Source organism: Engystomops pustulosus, chromosome 3 (genome assembly GCF_040894005.1).
Source record: "Engystomops pustulosus chromosome 3, aEngPut4.maternal, whole genome shotgun sequence".
NCBI classification, from domain to species: Eukaryota; Metazoa; Chordata; class Amphibia; order Anura; family Leptodactylidae; genus Engystomops; species Engystomops pustulosus.
Genome location: NC_092413.1, coordinates 99,919,414 through 99,938,880, shown reverse-complemented (window position 1 = coordinate 99,938,880; position 19,467 = coordinate 99,919,414). Strand labels below are relative to the sequence as shown.

The window sequence follows — 19,467 nt, the reverse complement described above, 5'->3', positions numbered from 1 at the left end:
CCTGTTGAAGTTTAATCACCGGAGGCGCCAGGGCTTTTTTACTGTGAGAACTGTCAACCTGTGGAATAGCCTGCCTCAGGCGCTGGTCACAGGACGGACAGCAGAGAGCTTCAAGAAGGGTCTATGATGGTTATGTTATATAGAATTTTTTCAAATAAGTCTCTTCCTGATCTAGTCCCTTCCCTTCCTTGGTTGAACTTGATGGACATGTGTCTTTTTTCAACTATGATACTATGAGATGTGGATTCCACCGCAGACACTACTTCATAGTGTGAAAGCGCCCTGAAAGATGCCATGCTGTGCAGAAACTGCAATGTATCCTATGATGTAGTTCACACTGTTCTATATAGACAACTTGCCACTAATCTGGAAAATAACAGATCCATTAGTTAAGCGTGTAAATGGCCCCCTGGTCATAGTAACAAGTGTGTAATAGAAAACGACAGAGGGGAGAACATGTATCATAGTTTTTCGGCTGCCACTATTTCAAGTTTCCTGAAGTTTTTCCTCTTTGTGATACATGTGATGAGTTGCTTGTTTAGTCTCACTTTTGCAACTTTTTGTGGTGTGCAACTTTTTAGTCCCAAACAGTAGTTTACCAAAAGTAAGTCTGGGTCTAGCATGCTCTGTTTTGCGACTTATTAGGCGCAAGAATGGGACAATTCCAAGCCCAAAAGACGCTCAAGTTTAACAAATATCTGGGCTACAAAGATAAATGCGGCAACTGCATTATATCCTTGAGGCAGCTAACTTTGGTGCACTGCTTGATTCTGCATGCAAAAAGTAGCACAAAAAGTCTCACGAAGCAAAGAAAAAGAAAAAGTAGTGATACATGTCCCCCAGTGAAAAGTAAATAATAGGAAACTTTAATAAACTCGTTAGATGCGACCAACTTTTATTTTTTCTTTAGCAAACCGTCTCATGACAATGGATCGCGGAGACAAGAATATTAGGAAAAGAAAATACACTGAGGATTTCTTGCAGTATGGCTTTACCTCAATAATTACAGCAGGAATTGAGAAACCACAATGTGTTATTTGTTGTGAAGTTCTCTCAGCTGAATCTATGAAGCCGAACAAACTAAAACGCCATTTTGATAGCAAGCATCCAAGCTTTGCTGGCAAGAATATCGACTATTTTAGAAGCAAAGCTGATGGACTCAAGAAATCTAGATTTGATTCTGGGGGCCAGTACCACAAACACAATGTGGCAGCTGTTGAAGCGTCATATTTGGTGGCACTCAGAATCGCCAGAGCTATGAAACCTCACACCATTGCTGAGGATTTACTGTTGCCAGCTGCAAAAGACATAGTTCGAGTGATGATTGGAAATGAATATGTTCAGAAATTGAATGCAATTTCCTTATCTAATGACACTGTCCGCAGAAGAATAGAGGACATGTCTGACGATATTCTTGATCAAGTGATCCAGGAAATTAAATCTGCACCACTACCCATTTTCAGTATCCAGCTGGATGAATCCACAGACGTGGCAAACTGTGCACAGTTATTGGTATATGCGAGGTATATTAATGATGGCGACTTTAAAGATGAGTTTCTTTTTTGCAAACCCCTTGAAACAACAACAACTGCACATGATGTTTTTGACACAGTTGGTTCATTTCTAAAAGCGCATAACATCTCCTGGGAAAAGGTTTGCGGTGTTTGAACAGATGGTGCCCCCGCTATGTTAGGATGTCGCTCAGGATTTCAACGCTTGGTACAAAATGAATCGCCAAAAGCAATCGGAACACACTGTATGATTCATCGCCAAATATTAGCAACTAAGACACTGCCGCAAGATCTACAAGAAGTTATGAAAAGCGTCATAACGTGTCAATTTTGTTAAGTCGAGCGCCTTAAACAGTCAGTTGTTTGGGCAACTGTGCAATGAGCTAGATGCGCCGAACAATGCTCTGTTATTTCACACTGAAGTCAGATGGTTGTCAAGAGGAAAAGTTTTAAAACGTGTCTTTGAGCTTCGTGATGAACTGAAAACATTTTTTGGTCAGAAAGGAAGACCTCAATTCAAAGCACTTTTTAGTGATAAAACCGAGCTGCTGAAAATGGCTTACTTGGTGGACATCTTTGTCATCTTGAATGACTTAAATTTATCACTGCAAGGGACAAATGCAACATGCCTCGATTTGTCTGAAAAAATTAGATCATTCCAAATGAAACTTCAGCTGTGGATAAATAAATTGGATGAAAATAAAATTTACATGTTTCCTACATTATCTGCCTTCTTTGAGGAACATGACATTGAGCCAGACAAAAAAATTAAGATGATCACTTCCGTGAAAGAACATTTGCACATGCTTGCATCATACTTTCCTAATCTACCTGACACCCCATTTGCCTTGGCCAGAAGTCCATTCACAGTCAAAGTTGAAGATGTTCCAGAGACAGCGCAAGAAGAGTTCATAGACCTGATTAACAATGATGCAGCGAAAACAGATTTCTCTACGATGCCACTTACAATATTCTGGATTAAGTGTTTACAGTTATATCCTATTCTGTCTGAGACTGTACTGCGTCTTCTTCTTCCTTTTCCAACGACATATCTTTGCGAAACAGGGTTTTCCAGCTTGCTGGTAATCAAGTCAAAATACCGAAGTAGACTTGCTGTGGAAAATGATCTTCGCTGTGCCCTTGCAAAGACTGCCCCAAGAATTTCTGAATTGGTAAGCAAGAAGCAACCACAACCATCTCACTGAATTTGGCAGCATTCTGTTGCAAAATATTGCACTGTTTACTGTTATATTACTATTGTTATATTTAAACCCATGCTGTGCCATGGTGAAATGTTATATTTTTGGAATTGTTATATTTAAACCCATGCTATGCCATGGTGAAATGTTATTTATTGGAATAAGTAATAAATATTTCTCAACATATAATATTGTTTTTATGATTAATCCCTATGTTTAAATTATGTTTGATTTGTAGCAATGAGAATACATAATGCATATCAGGTATTTACATTTTCGAATCATAACTTTAGCAAAATTACAGTTTTGAAGTAGCCACCAAAATTATTTTTTGGTTTGGGGTCACCACGACATGAAGAATTGTATTGCGGGGTCACGGCATTACAAAGGTTGAGAACCACTGCTCTAGAGTAATGAAAGTTTTGCTATGTGGCATGCACCCTGAGGCTCCATTCACATGTTGCATTTACATTACATTGCTTTAACACCATGCGGCTATCATATTTGCATACAGTTTACAGTACATCGTTGCCTAAATGGGGTGATATCATTTATCATTGAATGTACATTGCGTTAACACATTGTAAACGTAATAGCATTGCGTACACAGCACGTTAATAAATGCTGCGTCTGAACGCAGACTCACAAGTAAGAGATTGCCAGTTACTCTGAGCACATTTGCCTCATTGCCTAGTTCCTGGTGGTGTGGTTGATTTTTCTAGACTTGATCTAGGCCTTTACAGGAGACTGGAGTCTGTTTTTACCTGGAAAAAGGGAATACCACATCATATTAATGCCCATGGTAGTGGAATTGCATGACTAACAAGTTTATATAGTTTTGCTCAGGTGTCCATGTATTTTTACCTTACAGTATGTTAAAGAGAATCTGTCATCAGTTTTGACCATACTAAACTGCAGACAGTGCTTAAGTATAGGCCCTGGAGACCGGTATAACCATACTTTTTCGTGAAAATTGCATTTTTAATCTAATTTTGCAGCTGCTGCAAGGGGGTGTTTCTGCCTGAAGATCTTTCTGCTCCTTCTAATGAACTATTTCTCAGCCCTCCCCTCTGCTCGGATTGTTGAAAGTATCCAACCAAAATCCAGATACAGATTTCACTCTTGGGTTGCTTTCACACACATGTATGGGGGACGTATATACGGCTGATATACGTCCCCAATACACTTCTATGGGCTCACGGCAACGTACCGCTCCGTAGCTCGGAGCTATCTTTTCCCGTATTACGGCGCCGTGGCCCATATGTTCCTATGGAGAGGGGCGGGAGTGGACTGCGCTCACCTCCTCCTCTCCCTGCGTGCTGCCGTTTGCCCGCCGTACTACGGTGCGGCGGGCAACGGCAGTGTGCATGTAGCCTTAGCAGAAGGGGGCATATCTGGAGCAGCACAATGCAGAGAACAGAAGGACCTACCTAGAGCTCTTGCATAAGCTGCAGCTGGAGTATCTCTTCACTTTTCACACTTAATTTACACATCTCTGCAGAAATGCTATCTAGCATTGTAGAAGTAAAACTGCTGACTGTTTAAGCAGAGAAGGTCTGCCACACAGGAGATCTGCTTATGTGCTGCAGGTGAATTACGTCACACCGGAGGAATAACGGCTCTCAACAGGCAGTTGTAGAACTCTGAAAAATTCCCAATTGTGGGTGGGTCAAACTTTTTATTTATACGTTTTAAGCAGGGTGTAACGTTTTCACTATTAGCGTGATTGGTTATCAGACATTTGAACAATAGCTTATGATTGGCTATTAAAATAACGCATCTGATTGGTTAATATTATGTGCTGTAATGGGAACAAGGATTATCAATAAAACTCCATTACAGAAACCTTACATCTGATCTTTGCAGTATGGGAGTAAAGTAAAGCATCCAGTAGGAGACGGTCTGTATTATTTTTTCTTTAGTAAAATCTTAATAAGGGCGGTAAGGGGTTAATTAAACTGGCAGAAATACTGTCATGCTTTACAGCTATGGCTTGCACAACTATAAAATTGACACAGTTAAGCATCTTGCTATTTGCTGAATAGACAATTGGAATACAAGTAGAATCTATTTGTGTAATAATTAAAAGAACCAAAGCTAGATGCAGACACCGTTGATTCACGTTGACAAATTAACTTTTCAAACCATTGCCCTTTCATAGGTCTGTATTGTAATATCTACAATAAGTTTATTGTAGCTTTTCATTAAAAACTAGAAATTTTAGTCTGTGTATCCAAAGCCTATTTATATACGGATCCACGTTTTTTTGTTTGTGGTGCGTATATCATCAGTCTGTGAGGTTTGCGGCACCGTACCGCTCCGTATCCGGAAAAAGATAGGACCTGTCCTATTTTTTGCCGTAATTCGGCGCCGTTCGCCATTACTTCCTATGGAGAGGGGCGGGGGTGAGCTGCGCTCACCTCCTTCTCCTCTCCCCGTACACTTCCGTTGCCGGTACGGTACGGGCGGGCGGGCAACGGCAGTGTGAATATAGCAGGCTGCGTTCACATGTGGCATTTGAATAGTGTTAAAGGGGTTCTCCACTTGTTTGTGTAATGAAAGTTACAGAATATTTCAATGTATACTTTTAATATCAATTTCTCAGTTTTCTGGATCTCTTCTTGCTGTCATTCTATGGAAAGCTTCTATGTTTACTTCCAGTGGATAGAAATCTGTCCATGCTTTTGTGTTGGACACACACATGCACTGCTTGTTGGTATCACACAGTTCTTATTGGTCTCTGTGATATAAAGGCTTGGGCCACTGTGTGTCCATTACGTGGCCATGGACAAAATTCTATACACTAGAAGGAAGGTGCGGTCACAAGAACTGCTAGCACTGCATTTACAAACACAGTGCTAGGGTATGGGAGCGGGCCTCGGCTCAATCGCGTATGTATTTCTATGGAAGCGCAAGCTTTCGGTAACCAGAACCCGGTGTCTTGCATTTAAACAATGCAAGACACTGTGTTCTGGTTATCGTTAGCTTGCTCTCCATAGAAATGCATACCCGATTGATGCAAGTCCCAGCACTATTGAGGCCGTGCACATGCAGTCTATAAAGAAAATGCCTCGCCCATCAGAGGTGGCACCGTTTGGCAAACCCCAATGGAAGAGACATGGGCTTCTCCGTCAATGAGGGGTCGCCCCCAAAGAGCCAATCACACTTTTCGTAGAGTTTTGGGATTCGTTATGGGTATTGAAATATACTGCCTCCAATCAAATAGGCATGTGTATGATGTAAATAAACATCAACTATGAATAGAGGCATGTAAAGAAAGGTTGATAGATTACACATGGCTCATTGATACGTATGCTTGTTACCATTCTCACCTTTAACGACCACCTATACTGATCTTGTACGAACTCAATTATCAAGTTAATCCAACCTTCCCCCCAATTCTTTGCCCCCCCCCTCCCTTTTCCCCCATTCATTTGTTTAGTTTGTTTAATACAGTAGCTGGTTATGCATCACTCTGAAATCACTTCTATGAGATATGATATGTTATGCCAGTGATGGCCAACCTTTAGGCCACTAATACAGTTGAAAGAATGAGGGCAAATTCAGACTCATTGTAGCTTCTCACCAGGGTATCTCTGTACACGAAGAATGGTGGGTCTAGCAGGAGGACCTAGCAGGAGGACCTCCAAAGAAAATGCGGTTCAATTGACACCTTCTCACTTTTCCCGCAGTTCCAAACAGTCAATGAAGTGTCGTTTTAAAATTGAGCTGATTGCAGCATCTCTTAAATTGCCTGGGTCTGCAGGAAGATTTCGTGAATTTGGTCCTGTTTGATGAGCTCTGTCTTGGGGTCAATGGCCTGAGTGCCCACAAAAAGGGCTCTTAGTGCCACCTCTGGCACCCGTGCCATAGGTTCGCCACCACTGTGTTATGCCATTACCTATTCAATAAAGTCTTGTTGAATCTAAAAAAGCATTGCTTCGTGTGTAGGAAAGTTAATCTCCATTCACTTATTGAAACATACCTAGGTAGGTTAAAAAAAAATGTTCTTGTCATGCTTGGTGTTGAGGGGGTTGCCTATCAAGGTAGCAAAAGGAGGCATGGTTTTCTATGTAAGGCTGGTGTCACAAGCACCATCGCATCCCCATCGCATTGGCCTTTTTTATGGAAACGCCTGCGTTCGTTAAATTAACGCAAAACACCGGCGGCTCATTCCCGATCGCAGGCGTTTCCATAGAAATGTAGATGCGATCGGGCCGCGGCCCGCCCCGGCGGGTGCGGCTTTGTCTGCGTTTTCAAATGCAGACAAAGCGGTCTGTGTGGCACCAGCCTAACACCTTGGAAAACATATTTGCATATTTCCTTGGTGATTAGAAGTGAGGGATTCCAGAACCCCTTTACCATTAACCTAAAATGCTTTAATTTTCTTTTCTTTTATGCTAGCAAAGTTTCCATCTGACCTAGTTTTCTTTTTAAATAATCCACTGTCTGCAGATTAGGCAAAAGTAGTATCATAACTTTTTTTTTTTTTTTTTTTTTTAGTTTAGTAAAATCTGTAATAATTAACAAGTGTTTTACCAGAATCCCGCCTGTTTAAATAGCTGTGAGCATCCTAAGATCAGTCTACGGGATACAGCTGGGATTTGCCTCCTCTCTTTTCAATATGGGTTTATCCTACAGCATTCTAGAGTGAGCAGCATGCATATACAGACAGAACCCCTTCATAATATCTGCATGGAGATGGAACTGTCTGTTCTTCTGCCATAAACAGTATTATGGGGCAGTATTATCATTGGCCAGGATCTTGCACCAGTTTGTAGTTTTAAATGGAAGACACCGCGTTCTGGTTACCAATTGCATGCGTTTTAAGAGAAATACATACGCGATCGGCCCGTGGCACATCCCCGTGTTCTATAAACAGAATCAAGCGATATCTGGCTGCACCCTGAGGTGCATCCACACTTTTAGGTTTTTTTTTTTTGTGCAGTTTTTGAAGCCAAAAGCAGGTGTGTGTCATAATGGGCGAGACAAATAATTGAAAGGTGCTACTCCTCCTCCTACTTTTACTCCATTACTGGTTTGGGCATCAAACTGCATCTGAAAAAACTGAACGTTTGGTCGCACCCTTAACTGTTTCAAAGCAGTACATCTGACCGCACCCTCAGGGTGCAGACATGCATTTGCTTTTTCAGATGCAGTTTTTGATGTACAAACCTTGAGTGGAGGGAAAATGTGTGTTCTCACCCATTATGATCCAAACCTACTTTTGCCTTCAAAAACTACGTCTGGAAAGGCAAATGTGTGATCGCACACTCCGTTTCAAGATAACTTTTAAATGTGTGGTGGTTTTTTTTTTTTTTTTTTTTTTCATTGCAATTTAAACTGGACCCTGCTTCAGTGTTATTATACCCTAATAAGATGCATGTTGCTTTTCTCGGGGTGCATTTACAGATGGCGTTAATGCATGCGTTAGACGTGTTGTTAAGGTCTGCGTTAATTGGCAATATTAGTGCATGTGGTTTGTAAATGCAATGTAATTACTAATACCTCCTCAGCTGTTTTTATGCGTTAACGACAGGTGTGAACACGCACACAAAACTTCTGCATCATGTGACCGGAGAAGTAACGGGAGTGGTTGGTCCTTTGTTAACAGGGAATTTGCAGGAGAGGCTTTGAATAGTTTGCTTCTGCAGACAATTGTCATATAGAACAATAGGAGTGAGGTCCCTACTCGCAAGAGCTAACAGTCTGAGAGTTGAATGTATTTTATTATGTAGCTGAATTCTGTATTCCTGACCTTCTGTCATCCTTTCTCTTGCAGGGTAGATCATCTCTACACATTTTTTGTACAGTGGTCTCCCGAAGTTTATGGAAAAGATGCAAAAGAGCAGGGATTTGTGGTGGTGGAGAAAGATGAACTTCATATGATTGACAACTTCTTTAGTGAACCTTCTACTAAAAGCTGGGAGGTAAGTCGATCAGATACATTAAAACGTATAGACTCTTGAATTGTGTTTTGTAATCGTGATGACTGGTGCTGCTGTTCTACCTGCAAACGGGGACTCCTTGCATCATATTTGATCACATCCCCATCTAGTTTTTTTTTTTTTTTGTCTTTTTTCTTGGCCCAGTTTCCACATTTTAAAAAGTATAGTGAATTGGCTTATGCAAAAAAAAAGTAAATACTTATGCAACAGACTGTGCAACGGCCACAACAGCAGCAAACTTCAGCTGAATAGAGATGCTGGTTGGATCTTTGTCAGATAGGACAGTCTGCAGATGGTGGAGATCTGCCTGGGCCTGTTGTTCTCACAGGCCTGGTGTGTCAGGGCAGCGTGCCACGGTGGTTAACATTGCTCCTCAGGAGTCATGAGTTGCAGGGGCGTCACTAGGTCAAAAGATCCGGGGCTCCTGCCGGTGGTCCCGCTGCCTGAGCATCCTCCCCTCTCTCATCACGATCCGTGTCCTCTGGACATAGATCCTGATGAGAAGCTGCACAGTGTGCACTGCTTCCTCTGCAAGACCTGTGATGATGTCACGATCACATGACCTGGTGGGGCACAGAGCTGCACGAGTGAGGTGAGGGAGAGAACATAGAGTTCTGTGTGGGCACATTACAGGAGGGCTGTGTGTGGGGACATTAGTGGAATCTGTGTGGGGACATTACAGGAGGACATTAGAAGGGGGCTGTGTTTGGGGACATTACAGGGGGCGGGGGCTGTGTTTGGGGACATTACAGGGGGCGGGGGCTGTGTTTGGGGACATTACAGGGGGCGTGGTCACACAAGTTTCCAGTGATGGATAATGAGCACCTGGTCTCTTATATTTGTTGAGATGCAAACATGTGAGCGCAGCCTTACAGTATTTTAGAAGAGTGTTAGGGCAGCAGCAAGATAACACTGTTAGGGTGCAGTCCCACATTGCAGTTATTTGAAGTGGTTTTAGGTGCAGTTTTGTTAATTTAACAGGTGAAAGATCTGATCTGAATGGGTGAATTTGAGTTTGAAGTGGAAACCTGTTCCACAAATGTTCACTTAAAATAACAAAACTGCACCTCAAAACTGATTGCAATGCATTTTTAACTGCAACATGTGAAACCGCCTTCAGAGAACCAAGATATTTTGACAATGAAGGACATAAGATGTCTTTGTGATGAACTCCACAGGAAGGAAACGTGGTGCCTAATAGTGAAGTGGACATGTCACCAGCAGTCATTGTATGTAACATGTAGGGATTTCTCCTACAAGTGTTTCGGTAGCTGTATATACACTCAGTAACGTTGTTATTGGCACAACCAAATGTTATGTACCGGAGGGGGTATTACTGAAAGTGCAATACACATTTTCTTTTACCACCCTAGCAACGCCCCCTGATGAGCTGCATTAACATTGTTTAGCACTTGAGACTCCTAATGAGTTGATCAAGCTCCTTAACCCCTTAACGTTCTGCACCGTAGCTCTACGGCGCAGAGGTACAGGGAGTGTTTGAAGAGGGCTCACGGGCTGAGCCCTCTTCATACAAGGGTGGCAGCACCCTCAGTGAGTGTTTGGTGTAGGTTACACGTCACTCATGTGGCCGGTTCTGTAACTTCTTTAACTACCAGTCACGCAGATCCTTTGCTTGATGTAACAATATTTGTTTTATGGTTTCTGATTGCTTCACTAAGTGAGAGTGCTTGTGGTAAATGAAATAAAAGGTTTCATGATGTATTATTTTTTCTTAGAATAATGTAATGGTAACCTAGTAAACCTAGCAACAGGATTTATGGGAAACGTAAACCTCTGCAGCAACATGTATTTCACAAAACTCCCATTGTTTGCAGATTCTTATACATGCATAGAACTGCATACATGGACCTCTCTCTCCAGTTGTCCATCTTCTGACACTAATAACTTTTTCATACTTTGGTAAAAGGAGCTGTGTGAGGTCATTTTTTGTGAGATGAGTTGATTTTTTTAATTCCCACCATTTTGATGACTATGACCTTTTTTTGATCACTTTTTAATCAATATTTTATGCGATGTAAAATGGTGGTAAAGTGGTGTTTCGGACTTTTGGGTGCTATTTTCCATTATTGGATCTGGCATTTTGGGACACTGATACCTAACTTATTTGTGATTTCTACTGTTTATGACCATTTTTTGGCGCATTATAAGACCTAAGGCTATATAGCATCTGCAGGTTCATTACAAAGACCCGTGGCTGTCATGGCAACCGATCGCAGCTCCGTGATGCCGCCACAGGGAGAGGTGATCAAAACAAATATGGGGGTGCCGCCGTCTTTTGATTGCCACCGGCGGAGCGAATGTTAGAGGTGGGTGTTTGCTGCCATATGCATGAAGCCTGAAGAGGTTAGGCAGCTGTGAAAGTGTTAATACAGGATTCAAACCAGCCAAACTCATGGTAAACATGGGAAAAACTGTCCAAGAACCCACCATGTGACCACACCCTAAAGGGTTTGTCTGGGAATAGGTAATTTGTACTATGACTCATGGTCTTTAACCCCTTACCGCATTTGGACGTTACTGTACGTCCAGTATCGGAGGGGGGAATAAGAAGCGGGCTCATGGGCTGAGCCATCTTCATACTCAGCGGTTGTTTGCTGCACAATGGAGCAAACACCCATCACTAACACTGATCGTAACCAGCAAAGCGCGCAACGGCATTCACTATCAGCGGCACTTGGGTGCCGTCATCTTGCTTCGGAACGTCGCTCTCCGTCACGTCATCGGAGATCAGCGATCTGTTGCTATGAAAGTTTTTTAAAAATTTGAATTTATAGGGTTTTTTTTTTAAATCGCCCCTCTTACCCTATAACTGATATAAATAAACTGTAAAGATCAACATGTTATGTATCGCCGTGTCCCAAAATGTCCGATCTATCAAAATATAAGAACATATTTTCCCGGCGTTTAATCCTGTAACGGAAAATAACACCCAAAGTCGAAAATTCCACTTTTTTGCCATTTCGCTAAGTATAAGAAATTCAATAAAAAGGGATCAAATGGCTGCAAAGTTCTCAAAATGGTAGCACTGAATATGTCATCAAAAGTCACAAAAAATGACACCACCCACAGCTCCGTACACCAAAATATGAAAAAGTTGTAAGCGCCAGAAGACGGCGAAATGAAGAATTTTTTTTTTGTACAGGAAGTTTTCATTTTTGTAAATGTATGAAAACATTATAAAACTTAAACAAATTTGGTATCTCTGTGATCGTATTGACCCAAAGAATGAAGGAGACATGTCATTTGGGGCGCTCAGTGAAAGCTGTAAAATCCAACCCCACAAGAAAATGGCACAAATGTATTTGCTACAACTAGGACTGAGTATATTAACATATTGATTTAAGTGGTTTTGGTAGAGATAACAATTTTAAAACTTTTTCTAGGTCTTATTTTCAGGTATGGTCTTATTTTTCCATGACCAAGAATTCACATTCAATAATATACTGTAGTAAAGCCATTACAAGCATCACGATAAGCAATTGAATAGAGTCTTGTGACTCTGTTAATGTGCCATAGAGAATTTTTCCATGTACACAAATCTATCTCTAAAGACCATTATATTGAAAACTTATAACTCTCCAAACTCTGAATTTTATGCTTCAGAATGTTCTCAAAATGTTGTGCTGAATGTCTTGTGGCTCCATTTCTATTGGAATCCTTGTTTAGCAATTAGCCCTTCTTGTCCAGGTAGTAGCTTGTAACGCATTTACGAGGCTGTCAATGATTTTATCTTGTGAATTCTACACCCATGTCACAACCTCCTATCTAAATGATCTACTAATTCTAATGTATGGCATAGGGAAGGCTGTTGCAGTGACTGACGCTAGGTCTTATTTGCAGGGAAACTGGGTAGATGCCAACATCAATGTAATAAACATTGTCTGAGAACTGTTAACACTGCAGTATTTCTGTTCACCTTTTTTGGAAACTACATGTGACCATAGAAATTGAAGGACTGACTAAATGTAATTAAACTTCATGTGGATAATAGACTTGGCAAAAAGTATGTATGAACCTTGTGCATGAGCATTTTTGGTGCCTTCACTGAAAAATGATTGAACTGAAGAATGGTTTTGGTGTATTTCTGTTACATATGAAACAGAATATACTAATATGTATAACATTGCTTAGTTTCAGCCTAACGATCCTGAAGCTCCGTTTAGGGCTGAGGATTTTTACCTGTTACCTCCGGAATTTTATTTGATGATGGATATTGTGAGAGAATACTGTAAGTCTTTCTGTATTGAGTGTTTGACCGTTGGTTGGGTGTGGGAGTTACTGTACATGACTGATTCACCTTTCACACTCACAATAGAACTTGATTATCCACAGTTTCGGCTGCCAGTTGTGACATTGCTGCAGAGACTATTTTTTATATATATGCTTTGTAATGATACTTTCAGCTTTTGTTTGCAATGACTGGTGGTTTCTGCAAAATAAAATCTCCCTAAAGAGAACCCGTCAGGCAAATTAACCCTCAAAACTAAATATATTTTCATAAACTGCCTTTAGAAAGCATTGCCCCTATCCCTACATTGTCCCTCTACTTTCCTGTAAACTCAAACTATCAGGTACTAAAGTTGTATGCAAATGACCTGAGAGAGGTCCAATAAATCATTAACATAATTAGCTGTACAATTTATTAGGGTGATGGCACAAGTGGCAATTTGAACGCGTTTCAAACTTTTGACGGACTGCTTAAAAACTGGTTTAAAATGCCTTGTGTGCCATCACCCTTAGAGAGTGGGAAGTACAGCCATCGCCCCCCCCCCCCCCTTAGTGCTTGACTGACAGCCTCCTGTTGCTGGCTACTCTATGTGCTTCCTGGTTCTAGTTCTAGTTCTGTGTGTGTATGAGATACTCCTATACACATGACTGACGGCCTGTATGATGATGTGACACTGGTGCAGCAGGCTCCTCTATACTTCCTGGCGGCCACACCTCCTGCAACATGTCTGTGTATTCTACTGCTCCAAGATGCAGCCATGTATATAGCAGAACATGTCAGGTACATGTGTAGCTGATGTCTGTGTCCCACACATATGTATGGGAGGATGCAGAATGTCAGCAGATAAAGCACAGACACTAGCAATTCTTTACTATACATTACACACAGACATGAGTGGAGGGGTAACAGGGATGACATCACTGCCTCTGACCATGTGACCAGCCTCATTTACATAATTTTTACAATTTACAATTTTACAATGATTAATGTATGAATTGATTAGATAAAGGTTGGGATGGAATCCTTGTGAGCTGCTCCAACAGGTAGTGGTGACATATGGGTATGTATATGGGTAAGCGTTTCCTAGTTAGTCCACCATATACAACGTGACTGGCTAGAACTTGTTTGTGGACCTGCTAATTGATAGTGGTGGTGGTGTACAATTAGTGAGAAAAACTTAATATTTGCATGTAATTGTTTCTCTTCATGTTTTAACCCCTTCCAATATGCAGTGATAGTACGGAGCCCGCCTCTAACACCCGTGATTGGAGGTTTCTCTGATTGCGGGTGTTAACCCCTAACATGCCGCGGTCGCGCTGAATGCGGCGTGTCAGGGGCATTTAACTGGAATCGGACCCACCCACGGCGCTTACCGGGGGGTCCGTGGCTCCGATCGCAGCCCCGGGACTGCCAGGGTGAGCTGGTGCCGGAGCTTTCTTTCGTTAGTGTGATTAACCGCTGTATCGCGGTATACACTTTTAAAACTTCATAGCAGAAGCTGCTTCGGCGCTGCGCGCGACCATGCACGCGCAGCGTCTAATGCACTTCCTATGTAGGCGCGCAGCGCTGAAGCAGCTACAGCTATAAACTTTAATAAGTGTTAAAACCGCGATACAGCGGTTAATTACACTAATGAAAGTAAGCACCACCACCAGCTCACCCTGAGATGGTGCTCGGTACTTACAGCTTACACCTACCATTTGAAATGGTAGGTTTCCTTTAAAGACCCCTAAACGCAAACATGCAAAATAAAACTGAAAATCACCAAAACCCCCCACATATTTGGTATCGCCGCGTCCGTAACAATCTGTACAATAAGTTAGAAACATTATTGGACTCGTACGGTGAATGCCGTAAAAACAAAACATGAAAAAACTCGCCAAAAATGTAAATTTTCATAAAATCCCTTCACAAAAATGTTCCAAAAAGTGATCAATAAAAGTTATGTGCACCAAAATGGTACCACTGAAAAGGACAACTCAACACGTAAAAAATAAGCCTTAAGCCAGCTTTTCAACCAAAAAATATTAGTTATATCTCTGAAAAGACGGCGATGCAAAAACAAATGAGATTTTATTTATATTCGTTTTTTTCCTGTCAAATTGTAAAATATATTTAAAAAACTATATAAATGAGGTATCACCGTAATCGCAGTGATCTATAGAATAAAAATATTATAGTATTTTTAGTATGCAGTGTAAGACCCCCCAAAATATACCAAATAAAATAAACCCAAAATTGACAATTTTCTTTTCCTCCATACATTAAAGAGTTAATAAAATCTCATCAAAAAGCTACAGACCCACTAAAATGAAGAATTTGTAAAGTGCATCTCATGTCGCAAACAATAAGTCCAAATTGCCAAAAAAAGAAAGATTGTATAGCCATTATAAAGTGACAATTCATAATCTGCTCTGAATGGCGCAGCTTCCCTTTGATGCCCTGGCATGTGCACATACAGCAGGTTACCACCACATATGAGGTATTGTTATACACGGGAGAGATTGGGTATCAAATTTTGTGGAGCGTTTTGGTATTTTATCCACTGAGAATTTGTACATTTTATGAAAAACACATTCATTTAGCCACAAAAAATATAATTTCGAAATTGCATCCGATTTTGTTTTAACCCTTGTAAAACAATTAAAGGGTTAACAAACTTCATAAAAGTTGTTTTACGTACGTCGAGGGGTGTAGTTTCTATAATGGGGTAATTTATGGGGTTTTATTTTTATTTAGGTCTCTCAAAGAGACTTCAAACCTGAGCAGGTCCCTCAATAGCAGGATTTTGCGTTTTTTTAATGAAAATGTGAAAAATTGCACCTGACGTTCAAAGCCCCATAACATCCTACAAAAATAAGAGTATGCATAAAAAAACCACAGAGGCATAAAGTAGACATTCGGTGTATGTTAGTTTGTTGGTGAAATTTTGAAAAAATTAACATACTAAATATCTGATTTTCTCATAAATAAATGCAAAACATACCACCATTTTTTTTTTAAACTAACATGAAGTACAATGTGTCACGAGAAAACAATTTCAAAATCACATGGATATGTTAAAGCGTTCTGAAGTTATGGCCACTTATAGTCAAATAAGTACAAAACAACATGTGTAAAGTAGCAAAAGGTGAAAAGTAACTTTATTAAGGTTTGGACATAAAACAAACATGAACAGGACAAAAGTATCATAAAATCATTTAAAAAGGAATGCACCCTAGTGCACCCATACATACAAAAATCCACTGGGGCCCACCCGAGACCTGTCGAGCATTTGTGGAGCATTTGTGGAGGACCTCAATGTTAATGAATGGCAAATACGGCTAACACCAGTGTTCTCTCAAACAGAAGTAAATTTCCTGGATCTATGGATTTCTCTCCAGCAGAAGACTATCGAAACCACACTATATAGGAAAGAAACCGCGACGAACAGCCTTCTACACTACCGGAGCTTTCATCCCCGACATTTGAAAGATGGCATCCCAATAGGGCAGTTTTTACGTGCTAGGAGGAACTGCAGTACACAAGAAGAATTTATGGAGCAAGCCAGAGACCTAACAACCAGATTTAAGAACCGCGCCTATCCAAAAAGAGTGATCTCTAAAGCCTTTACCCGTGCCAAACAAACCCCAAGACAAGACACCTTTGTACCAAGAACTAAAACATCTGACGGCAAACCTTGCCTGATAACGACCTATCACAATCAATGGTCGGACATTTACAGATTGTTACACAAAAATTGGGGCATCTTAAAAAGTGAGCCCAAACTGGACATTCATATTCCCTCTGTACCGAAGATGGTCGCAAGACGAGCTAAAAACTTGCGCGACAATTTAACTAGGAGCCATTTCCAACGACCCACGAGAGCAACTGGACATGGTCAACGACTTCTTGGCACATATCCGTGTGGAGACTGCACGATTTGTCCCCTGATCTTAAGAGGTGACAATATTCAAAATCCATCTGACTCTAGGACCATAAAACTCCGGTCCTATGTGAACTGTCGGACACGTTGTGTCATTTACGGTCTAACATGCTCTTGCCCCAAGATGTATGTGGGGCAAACGGGCCAAGAGGTACGAAAAAGAGTGCAAAAACACATCTCCACGATTAATAATGCGGAACGAGATCTCAAAGATGGGAAACAATTATCTACAGTTGCCAAACACTTTCTTAGCGTGCACAGAGGTGACCCTTCCAGCCTAAGAGTTATTGGACTTGACAGAGTACAATCCAACATAAGGGGAGGGGATCCAACCCCGGCTTTGCTCCGTCTTGAAGCCAAATGGATATTCGAATTGAAAACATTGGCTCCGTTGGGGATGAATGAAGACATGCTCTTCTCTGGCTTCTACAAAAAGTAGGTACTCACACCTTCCACATCCCCACCACATAGCCTTTTTAGCATGCCCATCCAGGGTCTTCTTGGCCCTTCCACCGGCTTTCTTTCTCCCCTCTTTTCTGATTCTGGCTCCTGCTCACATGGCGGCCCCACAATCACGTTTCCATGTCCGCCACTCACAGCACTGCACTACCGCTTTTGCACTCTGGGCCACCCTTTTTCCTAGTGACCCCTTTCTTACACACGCATGTACACCTCACCACCCCCCCCTGCACTCACCGTCACGCACTTGCCATTCACTACCACGCCATGCCCTCTCTCTTTTGGGCACTTGGCCTATATTTTGTTGTAATCTGGCCATTTACCTTTCCGGCCTGTCACTGGCCTCAGGGGCCCCACACTCACTGGCACCAGGATCCACCTCAATAGAGGTCCTTACACATAACTGGGTTCCCTCACTGGCATCTTCCATGCACCACCCTTTCTTTCTGGCCATCTTCCATCTGACGGTTCTCCTCTTCTGCAACTCTCCTTTTCTTTTCGTTTCCCATCAGGCATATGCCTGTTATTTATGGACACATCTTTTCCCACCATGGTTCAAATATGATTGCAGCTGGGCACAGGCCCCTGCACAGGGGCCAGCTTGCATTCCTTGTTCTTCCCCTTTTTCTTTCCCCGATTTGGTAACTGCCTACTAGCCTACTCCCTGGCCCATTGGTTTTTGGGTCTAACATAACCTTGCACTGTTCATTACCCTTAGGTCCTTGACTGGACTCCTCTACGTCTCCATTTACAAGACCCTCGTGCGGTCGGCACACACCACGTTCGCCCCGCAGAGACCGATGTCTGCCTCCCACACCCTAGGTCCTGCCCTCCTGTGTATCTTCACCGTACATAATCTCGCGTCTACGATATGTTTGGTCTTTGACAAACAAGTATCCTCCGATTTTGCACTCTTGTGCATATATCATACTATCTGATGCAATCATGATGCATTTACTTTATTATATGTTTCGGTATGAGTGTCGGGCGAATGGGTGAATGCGCATGGGCCCATGCAGGCATATACGTTGGTTTGAGTGTGTCCATAAAAACAGTTGATTGAGATGTATTTAAGCTTTATTTATGTGCACGCTGTACTTTATATGGATTACATATGCACTTTGACACTTTAATAATTATGTAATTTTTTAATCATTATTTCCACTTTTATGTGTATCACTAGCATCATAGTTAGTATTTATACGGTATATTATTCATGATATCATCCAAGATATCATCCATGATCTGATATCATCTATATTACCTATAAGAATTACTATTATCAATAATTTTTTGGACACGCAAAATAGTATTTGTATGGCATTTATTTGTATGGCATCTCCTTTATGTACACATTCTCACCTATCATTCTTACTCTATTTTTCTCTTTCCACCCAGAGTAATATGCTTGCACTTACCATTGTTTTTCTATCTGCGTCTTCGGCGTTGCCTGGATACGGGAGGTGCGCGTGCGCGGTCGAACAGACGCGTCAGCGGAAGTGACGCCGCGCCGCGGTGGGCTCCTCCCCGTTTCCGGTGACGCCGTTTCTGGCGCAGCCCCGACACACACCGGCTGCACATCCTTCAGCATCTGACATAGGTATATATACCTGGGTACTCCATGAGCAGGGCACCCCTGAGGAAGCCGCGATACGCGGCGGAACGCGTGGGGCGACTTGTCCTGGGTCCACTTCACCACCTCACACCCTTGGTAAATATTGCAGGCTAGACGGACGCCTAGTGGGTACGCCTTTTACTTTCAGCCACTCCAGTGCAGAGGACTTACCAGCACTGCTGTGCTCTAATTTCACACACATCCTCGGCCTGGACTGTCTGACAGTTATTTTTTGCTAACACCTCTTTCCCCACAGACGCATGCTTGGTCTATACATTCATTTCTTAGTGGGGTGGTTGTTGTGAGGCCCAGGTCTGGTTAAACCCGACATTATCAGGTGTCGGGCTCCAGTGGATTTTTGTTTGTATGTATGGGTGCACTAGGGTGCATTCCTTTTTAAATGATTTTATGATACTTTTGTCCTGTTCATGTTTGTTTTATGTCCAAACCTTAATAAAGTTACTTTTCACCTTTTGCTACTTTACACATGTTGTTTTGTTCTTATTTGATGTAGCCCATTTCTGCATGTGTGTAGCCCAGTGATTGGGTATCTTCTAATAA

At 41.8% G+C, this 19,467-nt stretch overlaps 1 protein-coding gene across 4 annotated transcripts in view; it reads left to right on the top strand.

Moving 5' to 3' along the window:
* NCOA7 (nuclear receptor coactivator 7) overlaps positions 1 to 19,467 on the top strand; it is a 112,744-nt gene that overhangs the window by 86,023 nt on the left and 7,254 nt on the right. For all 4 annotated transcript variants that reach the window (XM_072141606.1, XM_072141604.1, XM_072141605.1 and 1 more), the window contains one exon: positions 8,493 to 8,640. In XM_072141606.1, coding sequence (XP_071997707.1) covers positions 8,493 to 8,640 — 148 coding nt within the window. The remainder of the gene's footprint in view (positions 1 to 8,492; positions 8,641 to 19,467) is intronic.